At 35.4% G+C, this 10,721-nt stretch overlaps 1 protein-coding gene across 2 annotated transcripts in view; it reads left to right on the forward strand.

The window, feature by feature from the left end:
* The window catches only part of REPS1 (RALBP1 associated Eps domain containing 1), a 48,542-nt gene that overhangs the window by 17,332 nt on the left and 20,489 nt on the right, over nt 1-10,721 (forward strand). The window contains exons 4-8 of one of the 2 annotated variants that reach the window (XM_010293883.1): nt 3,067-3,194; nt 3,658-3,820; nt 4,133-4,196; nt 5,071-5,225; nt 10,489-10,610. In XM_010293883.1, the coding sequence (XP_010292185.1) occupies nt 3,067-3,194; nt 3,658-3,820; nt 4,133-4,196; nt 5,071-5,225; nt 10,489-10,610 (632 nt within the window). The remainder of the gene's footprint in view (nt 1-3,066; nt 3,195-3,657; nt 3,821-4,132; nt 4,197-5,070; nt 5,226-10,488; nt 10,611-10,721) is intronic. The other variant, XM_010293882.1, reaches the window with a different exon arrangement.

A 10,721-nucleotide genomic window follows, 5' to 3' on the forward strand; every position in this document is an offset into this window, starting at 1 on the left:
TTATTCAGGGAGGGAAGATTGCCAAAATTGTACTCACCTTCTGGTTTTCTTTCACCACAAATTGGTGGTAAGGAGAGCTCTTGTTAGTTTACAGTTAGTTGAAAATTTAGTTCTCTGTAAGTAAACCCCACATTTTTATGATTATTGAAAAGTACAAGCTACTGTGATGTTATCTCAATAGACCATTTCTTATATTTGTAGCTTAAAGTGAGGGGGTAAGTTTTCTTCCACAGGGAATGAGATCATTTTCCAGAAGTTATCAATGTGTTGGTAAGCTAGTCAAGCTAGAGGAGAAGGATATAGAGCAGCCACAGGAATTCAAGTTAGGTCTTCATTCTAAACATAGTGCATTAGACTTCAGCCAGTTAAAATCTGATAGCTATTCTTAGGCCTGCTCTCCATTCAGAGTGCTGTTAATGGTGTTCTCACTGATGAAAATGCACATAGACCGTTGAAGGTTGTTTCTTTACAGTTTGAAATCGTAAAAAAATAAAAATACACTGATTTTTTTTCTGAGTCTTTTCTCTGACCCAGTTTCTTCCACCTTCCCTTCTACCTCAGTGTTCCTCATCTCATTTTGTAGTTTGAGAAGAAAGCGAGGGGAGACTATCTCTAATTAAAATGTCAGATAGATGTAGTTTTAATGATTGAGAATTGAGTTATTGGCTGGTGGCAGCCCGTGAGTATGTGTGTAGATCCAGATGTCCACAGTTACTAGTAAAGTAATCTTTTTCCTGTGTTCTCCAGCCTTCTCATCCTGTGTCCTAAAATGTTGCAACGCACAGTGAATAACAGGGACAGTAAAGCAAGACTAATCTTGTTGGGGTGACTGGAACAGGGGAGAAAGGAAACAGTTCTTGTAATGCTTGTAAAGTACTCGGAAGGTATGACAACTTGGTGCTACTGGCATCTCCAACGCTGTAAATTACTGCTTTGGAAGAGGTGCTGTGCTAAGCGGGGTACAAATTGAACTGTGCTAAGACAAACTGTTGGGATAAGGCAGAGTAAATGTATATAAGGTTAGTGGTAATAATGTCAGTGTCTGAGGGGCAGAGAAGGGGAGAGCCATCAAAAGTAAAATTTGTGTGGCATATCCCTAGGAGGGACGGGGAGAGCTTGTCTGCATCTTACAGTCTGTTAGCCCTGTGCTGAGAGACACCAGGTGGAGAGAGACTGAGCTTTTCTGCACTTTTCATTCTAGTGTTTTATAGTTAGGCCAGCTGCTGAAGAAGAACTCCAAGGCAGAACGCTTTGTCAAACTTATTGCCTTTATCCTCAGCAATTTTGGATAAAGTCACCAGAAGCTCCAGGCCACATCAGGAGCTCCCAGAAGTGGAGGACAAATTTGGGAACAAAAGGAGTAGTTAATAGTGGCTTTTTATCCTAGTAAAGTTAACTTCAACCCACCCCCAAAAAACCACAAAACCAACACCAAACACCCTCCCTTTGTATTATTCTCATATTTTTATGAAAATCAGAAATAATGTAACCTATAAATTTTGTGTATTTAACTTATCTCCTCTTTCAAAAATCTTTGTCCCTCTGGAAATCTCAATTTTTACTCTCTGTAATACAAGATTAAATGTGCTGTGCACAATTATGGCTATTGTACATAGGAGAAGAACAAAGATAAACCAGTTCTAAGCATTTACCTCATTATTTTCTCCTAGGAAAAAGGTAATTTATGAAATGAAAAAGTATTTGTGTGCTGCCAGATATTAAATAGCAATTTTGTATACTGACAATGTTACTGTCACTTCAGATGTTAGCCCTCAGCATGCCTCACTGGTTCTCAGATTTCATTCACTCTGTTTACTGCAGATGGTGTACTAGTAATTTCATCAGTCTGAAGAACCTGAAATTGTTGATATTTGTCAGCTTCATAAATAGATTACCTATAGATAAATGGACTTCTCATAGCAATATTTTTAGTCAGCATCTTGACAATAAATTATTGGGGTTTATTGTGTCAATTTAGATCTTAGCGTCTAAGGATTAAAATTATGACAATGTCATATTTCTTGTTTGTGTGTTGTGTGGAGGGCTTACAGATAAAGGGAATCTGCTTCTGCAGATGAGGCAGAAATTCCTATCTAAGTATATTTCAAGAGAAAGCATTTAGTTGTGCAAGAGAGTAGATTAAAGTAATCAGTTTCACAACTACTGCTTAGATTTAGGGAATTCGGCATTTCTTTTAGGAGTCAAGGAGTAGAATGGATTCCTAGGATTCTTACAGACTTGTTCTAGATGGATTGTTTTCCTTCTAATCAGAGTTCCTTAAATTTTTAATTTGAACTGCAATTTGAGAGACTTCTGAGGGTTTGTACATAGGGCAGTGGGTGGCCAGATCTTTCTATAGCTGCTTCATCGTTCTATTAAGACATTGAACATCAGCAGTACTTCAGAAGTAAATTATAACAAGGCACTGGGTGAATCTCAATTATTGTGTTCCAGATAGTTAATACATAGCAGATGTCAGCACTCTATATGGATGCCTTTTATTATTCTTGGACTGTTTTTGGGCAGCTGAGTTAAGTTAGTCTAGAAATAATTTAGAAAAAAAAATCTATGTGCCAAGAAGACTGATTCTTAAGAGGAATTTCCAAGGCTTTGTTCTTTGGCAAACTAAAATCTAAAAAAGGAAAAAAAAAAAAAATAGTTGCATGCTAAATCGTATGCCACTGTTAAATAGCTGTTTGTCCATACAAGTGTTGCTCATTTCAATTCAGTGAAAATGTGGAGAATTAACTCATTCAAAACCCATTAAATGGCTAAAACACAATTTACATTTCACACATGTTGCAATAAGCTTGTTCCTCACTTCTGTCTCTTTAGTACAGACTTAAGCTGACCTAATGTAAAAATCTATAGGAGTGAGTTGTCAGGAGGTGAACTTTTACACCTTGATGCAATTTGGTTTTATTTTCTTACACACTTGTAGAATGGTGATCTCCCTAACAGGAGCATGTGTTTCAGGATTTTTTTTTTGACTGCTTTCCATATCCATAGTTCTTACTCAGTTTTCAAAGTTGTCTTTTGAAAAGAAAATGTTTTTTCTACTTTCAGGCTCATCTACTTCTAGTGATCCCATATGGTCTGGCCATTCACCACCACCCCATCAAGAAAATTGGGTCAGTTTTGCAGATACCCCACCAACCAGTGCTCTTTTAGCCATGCATCCTGCTTCTGTCCAGGTGTGACACTTTATTGGTATTTGATTTGCTTCATTCAGATTGATGTTGCAATCCTTTTTTTTCTTTATAATCTTCATTGCAGATGTTTACTGTCTATCTGTGCTGTAGTCTGTTCAGTGCTGTTTACCCAACAGATACTTGTTTCATTGAGTTGACTTCATTTGGAATGATAACTGAAAGCTTCTAATTTAAAAAATGTCAACAATTATGACTTTTGCGTTTAGCTTTTTTGCATATGTGACATACTTTTTTTCCTGCTTACATACCTGCAGTCATTCCTATCCATATGTATCAGTGTGCAAAAATACCCTGTCATTATCCTTAGATGCAATCTGTTGGCAGTTTCCTGCAGTTTTTAAACTACTGCAAGATTTAACTATGCTTTATTTTTTGAAGGCAAGAAGTTGAGAATTCATAGAAGTGTTTTAGGTAGATAATACTGAGGAAAAATATTTCATTTCAGGACCAGACAACAGTACGAACTGTAGCATCAGCTACAACAACAAATGAAATTCGTAGGCAATCAAGTAGTTATGATGACCCCTGGAAAATAACTGATGAACAAAGGCAGTATTATGTTAATCAGTTTAAAACCATTCAACCTGATCTTAATGGATTTATACCAGGTAAGTTACTCTTTAAAAAAAAAAATATAATTGTGGGTGCAGCAGTTCTGTACAAAGACTTTGTTGTTTACTTAGGTTTGCATACCGTTTTGAAGAAAGTTCTGCATTTTACTGATAATGTTCTAGTAAAGTCCAGTTTAATTCAAGAAAGGACTTGAAACCCAATTGCCTTTTTCCTGTGTTTAACCCTAGTAATTAGTGCCATTTTTCCCAAAACCTTTGCTAAATAGCTCATCTCCTGTACCATAACTCTAAGTCTTCTAATGATTTAACTTGCTTTAAAAACTAAAAATGGTTGTTGTAATTTTTCAGGATCTGCAGCTAAAGAATTTTTCACTAAGTCAAAACTACCTATTCTTGAACTTTCTCATATTTGGTAAGTGTGATGTGTCTTTATTTGGGATAATTATTTAGGAAGCTGACAGCTATCTGGCAGTCATCATAACCTAATAGAAGGTGCTATAAAGTGAAACTTCACTTGTAATCTAGTATGTTCAGTCCCACTCACATTCATGCCGATATTATTTTAGTGGGCTTTAATGGGTCTAGGCTGGCACTATTTACAAGGCATTTTGGGCTTTTGAAGAAATTTCAAACACTTCAGAGTAAGAAGTAATTTATTTGAGGTTTTTATTGTTAGATGCATTTAAATCTAAATAATTGATTCCTTGTCTATATTTATTCAAGTCTAAGTTTAAATGAAATCTACATATGAAAATATTTTTTTAATGCACATAGTGGGACTTGATGACAGATTTAGCTTTGACTTGGTACAAAGCTTGTATTTCATTATATTCTAGTATTCATACTGCATCATTGCTTGTTATCATTAAGTGGCTTACCTTGGCAGATTTGATCTTTCTTTCAGTGTAATGATTTCTAATTCAGGTATTTTCCCATTTAAAATAAATCATGTTGCCTCAGCACTATTGCTTCTTTAGTATACTTTGCCAAAAATCTGAGGCAAATAATATTGTGTAGTACTGTTGTAAATGAGTTAAAAACCTGGGGAGATAAAAATGGGTTTAAATTAATGGAATTAATTAATAATCTTTAAGCTCTAAGGACGTTGTTAATGAAGGCTCATCTTCTTTGAAGAATAAAGCAAGTGGAGCTAATATGAAGTGTTTAAGAGGGTAAAATGAACTATAAACTGTATTCTTTGATCTTCCAAGTAGCACAACAGAAGTATGTCTATTGGAAATAAAATAACCTTAAAAAATGTATTTATACTAAGCTTTCATTTTTAGGGAGCTCTCAGATTTTGATAAAGATGGTGCACTAACATTGGATGAGTTCTGTGCTGCGTTTCATCTGGTAGTTGCTAGGAAGAATGGGTATGATTTGCCAGAAAAGTTACCTGAAAGTTTAATGCCCAAACTGATTGATTTGGAAGACCCGACGGGTAAGACATGCTTCAACACAAATTTCACGATTTTCAAATGATGGTGTAGTTAAGGTTACAGTATATCAGCAGACACTAATGGGTTTGTATGAGCATAACACATTAGTCAGTATGAAGTAAAGCAATGTGCAATTTTTAGAAGTCTTAATCATTGCTCAGAGCTAGTCTGAGCACATACATATTTCTGTACAGGGAAATGTTATTTAGGAACAGTACACATATTGACTATTACATTTAGAAATACTGCCTGCGTCCTTTAAAGTTTAAGGAAAACAGGATTGTCACAGTATGGATTTTATTCATGATCATCTATTGTATTCCGAATTCCCAATCCAGTTATACTTCAAACTTGTTTTCAAATGAATATGCTTTCTGTTCAGCCTCATTTCTGAAAATATGGCATGAGTTTCCAAGTCTTGAAGTTACTTAGAAAATATTCCTGGATTCAGTGCAGGATGTTTGAAAGTGCAGATTTTAATTTTTTTCATTCTACTCCTGACTTGTCAGCAGGATTTATTTTCCATTACTTTGGCATCTAGTCTTTATGTGCATAGTGCTTTACCTTTGAATGCTCCCAGATAAACCATTGAATGTATGAGTTCTGCTTGTTAATATGTGCCAAAAACTCAGCCCCATAACTGAAAAGCAAACTACTGTTCCATGTAAAAGTGGTATTTAAAAACAGGATGCTTCTGGCCATCACTTTTTTATTTTATAACAGATAAAAGAAACGGAATATTCCAAAACTGCTTTAGATTACTTTTTAACAAGCAGTCTGTGCTTGGAAAGTCAGGTTATACTGTGGGTTCACAGGTACTATGATTTCCTAGAATTTTTTTTTTACTAAATACTTTAAAGGGGATCTCTTCATACTGTGTTTGTACGATGTCAGAGACTTCCATCTGACAATTATTGACAAGTTCTTAAACTAGATACTGTGGCTCTTACTACCTCTGCTTTAATAATTAAACCATTTTTTGTGGCAGTAGCTTGGATCCTCAAAGAACTATTTCGAACAGCAGTCAGCTGCAAGTGAAGTGTCTTCAGTATGAGTAAGCATTTCACTATGACTAAGACGTTCATAAGAAATGTCTACAATTAATTGTGTGAATACCAAGCAAATGTCTAAAACCTATCTATTCTGTCTATTTTTGTGTTAAGGTGATGGCCAAGCAAAAATCTTGATGGGAAATGGAGTAAAATTTATTGTACAAAACATCATTAGTTTAAAAAAAACCAAACAAACAAAAAAACCCAACCAAAAAAAAAACACACCCAAAAAACCTGCCACCGACAGTTTTATCTGTAACTGATCTTCTGCTGCCTTTATTGGTAAAAGATTTCAAGGCTTTCATTGTTTAACTGAAGTTGTCTGGAAACTTTATAAATTGGACATTAACCAAAAAGTGCTATGTGTGTGTTTATTGTTCTTATTTTATAGGCAACTGTGTTAATATAAAACTTTGTGTCTTATTTTCATGAGGTACAAAATGGTCTTTAAATTTGAGGGAAAACTACTTTTTAAAGTAGTAAAAAAAAAAAAAATTCTTTCTGGTATTAAAGAGAAGTTACCCTGTCTTAGTGAATGTTAAAAGGTTACCATGCTGTGTAAGCTGTTCTTCAATTAAAAAAAAAAGTTCTCATTGATACTTGATTCTGCTGTTACTAATAGCTACAATGAAAAGTGATGGTTCATGTAAACTTGTTGAGTTTTATCCTATTAACTAGATTGGGGGGGCAGTATTAGAAATAGCAAATGCTTTCTAGCACCTAGCATAATTTATCACCAGAACTTTTATGTTGAATAAGAGACTTCAGTTAAGTCAGTAGCCTCCTATAGTTTTACTTGTAGTTACAACAGTCCAAATCTCCAGTATATGTTTACTATCTTCATCTAAATTAAAAGCTACAGGGCTATGTGCAGACTAATGTGCATGTTAAATTACATGGGGTTCAACGTAAGGACTGTAAATCAGCCTAGGAAGATCAACCAGTTAAATTTGTGTAGTAATTTTTTCTTTTTAGTTCCCCTAAAAGCTGTACTTCAATAAAGCTTGCTTCCAGCAGCATTCTCAGAAATAGAAACTGTAAAGTATGGCAGCAGATTGTCTTTTTGAGTGCACTTTTTTCATGGGATACAACTTTCTCAAAGACAGACATTGTTAGGTGTGATCTTCTGCGAACTGAAGCCTCAATGTGAATAACATACTTTCAAACTGTTCAAGAAAGTGAATTACTTGAATGTCTTTTTAAACCAATGTGCAAGATGGTTAATAACGATTTCAAAAGTATTAACAAGATCCTTATTAATTCTGTCCTTCTGTTAAAAACTTTCCCCTTGATCTTCCACGCTTCTGCTCTGCGCTTGAAACTTGCTGTCTCTTTCCATTTTGACTTTTGAACTAGTGACCAGCAGAAAGAAAAGTAACAGAGGATTCCCAGCACCCTCTGTCTCTGTTCAGACAGAGGGAGGGAAGAACTCTTGTGGTTGACCTACTCTGGCAGCTTCTCCCGCATCAGCTGCTGTGAACCTGTTATGTGACCGGCTGCAGGTGTCCCAAACCCATTAACATATTGGTCTTGCCTTATATTTGGTTTCATGAGCAGGGATATGTATTTCTCACATGACATGGACCTATTGTATAATAGAGCATTTATATAGTTGGTCATTTTTCTGGTGTAACATTACGCCCCTACAGAATTTTAATAGGGAAAAAAATGTTGAATGAGGTGCTAATATCTTTCTGCTGACTAGGGAGACAAATGAGGTGGTTTAAGTTCTTAGAATAATGTGGTAATTCTACAACAGATTTGAATGGTTTTAGTGTTTTGAATTGGGTAGTGTACTTCAAAGAATTATTTGGATTGCAGCAGCTCCACTTCAGATTTAACATTGTGCTGTGATATTTGTAGATAGATAATGTCAGTTCTTCAGAATGAGCAAGATCTGTCTGTGTAAGAACAGTCTGTAGAAGAAAAACTGCAGTGAATGAAAATGGGAGCATGAAGTCAGGCAGTTGTACAAATACTTCTCTAAGTGCTTATGCATTTATTTTATTAATTGAATACTGTTGATAGCATCTGTATCTGTCTTGGCAGAATTTATGATCTGCAGCTGAAAAGTGTACTAGTCTCACCTCTTATAAATGTGAGACCACATTCTATGATGTAAATAAATGTGAATATTTGCCTTTAAACTCAATTGTATCTCAGTAAAAGCTACCAACCCTTTACAAAACTCAAAGCAAGTTTTGCTTTTCTGTGAATTTGTTTTTTGTTTGGGCTGTTGCAACAATGCAATTTCTTTGTAAGAAAAAGAATCTACCATGCTTTGTGTCTTACACAACTTGATTACTCTAACACCTGAAGTTTTCCATAGGTGTCTTATGCATGTTTTTTGTAGATACCTGCAAAATTCCTTGAATTATAGGTAGCTGTGTAGCCTATCCACAGCAATTTTCAGCCTTACCTATTGATCTTTTGTATAACACTATTCGTTAGTTCAGTTATCTTGTGTACCCTTATTGACATGAGAATTTTGAGTGATTTTTTAACTCATTAGAAAATTTCTATTCATATTACACTTCAGAACAATTGATATGCAATATGCATTCCCAAAATATTACCACTGACGTATTGTTTTCAATGACCACAGCATGTCACCTTGACTAATTGGTGACATCATTGCACCTGTAAATATCAGCTTGATGTAGCCTATTTTTATTGCCAGATGCTTTTTGCCTGTAACAGGTATTAGATGCATTTTCTTTCTTAAATAATTTGTAAAGCCATTTTCCCTAAACGACAGTAGTACAAGATGCTAAGTGCTGGGCACAATTTTGGGAACATTGAGTCTCAACCTGATAACTGGCTATTTACAGGAAGTACAAGACCTTTGAAATTTTTGAGGTACGGGTTTCTGTGCGTGCCTTTTCTCATGTCAGTAGCACCTCAGCCTCCCCTGGCCTCAAGACGGGACAATTAATTCCTTTCTGGACTTCAATGTTTTGGCTATTCTTCTTAGGCTATGCCTCTTGCTGTCCCCAACAGCACTTTGGAGACAATAATGGATTGTTGTTGGTTTTCAAAGGTGCAGTTGGTCACTGTTGACTATTCAAGAGTTTCCAGTTCAAACTTTTTGTTGCTGCTAGTTTTACACCACCACCCACACATGCCTCCCCCACTCCCGCAAGCTACACGGCTTAGTTTGACACTGGATTTGTTACGAGTTTCTTCTGAATGGAAGACCACAGACAGAATATTGAACTTTTGTAGCAGGAGAGCAGGCTACAGAGTTCAGCTCTTCAGGAGCCTGCAACCAGTCTTTTTTTATGAATTTTAATCAATTTTTGGTATGGCGTATCACACATTCTTGTGGCAGTAGTCTTCAATCACATATCAATCAAGCAGTCCTTTTAAATGATAATTTAATTAAGCCATCTTTCATCTTGAGCAGTATTTTGTCTTGTTAGTTTTAATTCTTTGGACTGCAAACATCTTGTTAATATGTGTAGCTACTTATCAGTCACTCTTTCAACTGTTTGTGTTACATTATATATTTGTAATCTGAACTTCAAGGCATTGCTTTAGCTTGTATTGTAGTATCTAAGCAAAACAAATACTGCAGGATTTTACTGTGTTATGTGGAATGCTTCATCTGTTCAGATTTTTGTTCTCTTCAAACTAGAAGAGAATTGGGTAAAGTAAAAAAAGTGTGCTGCATCATGAAAATTTGTACAACTCTAAAGGAGTGTTTCTGCAAAGGATATTCTTTGGGGAATAATCTAAGGGAATGGTTTTCATCTCTGTTCATATTTTTGGTTTGTGTTTGCATTGATATACTGGTTTTGCTGTAGCCTTTCATTATAAGGAGGTACTCTGTAAGATAAGTTTTTTGGTGCTGGATTTGATGTAATAAACATTATTGTGAAGTTATTTTCTCATCATATAAGAAGGAATTACACTTATTTCTACATGTAATCAAAATCTTAATGTAATTTAAAACCCAGAGTACTGGGAGATAGTATGGTACATAGTCATCTTCAAAGTCCATTTTTTTTATAAATATCCTCAAAATGAGAGTAGCATCAGCTAAATAGCATATTTGACTTGAATGAGTGTTTTTTGTCTGCTGCTTAGTATTTACTTGGAAAAGATGAAACCAAAGGGTACTTTGCAGTTTCCATGAGATGTGAGCAGCTCTTCTGAGAATAAACTGAGTGCAATTCATTATTTTGGTTTATAGTGATTCCTGTCATTTCAGAAGTCGGGGAACAGACTGGTGAGGTAGGTTACTCCAGCTCTCCCGCAGAAGCACCTCCAAGCAAGTCTCCATCAATGCCATCCCTAAACCAGACCTGGCCAGAATTGAATCAGAGCAGTGAGGTTAGCACTTTTATTTAAGAGTTATTTCATTGCCGGTCAATAACTAAATTGTGTATGCATCCATAATTCATAATAAATGGACTGTTGATCACAAATTGTGAAACAGTTCAG

Source organism: Phaethon lepturus, unplaced genomic scaffold (genome assembly GCF_000687285.1).
Source record: "Phaethon lepturus isolate BGI_N335 unplaced genomic scaffold, ASM68728v1 scaffold5919, whole genome shotgun sequence".
In the NCBI taxonomy this organism is placed as follows: Eukaryota; Metazoa; Chordata; class Aves; order Phaethontiformes; family Phaethontidae; genus Phaethon; species Phaethon lepturus.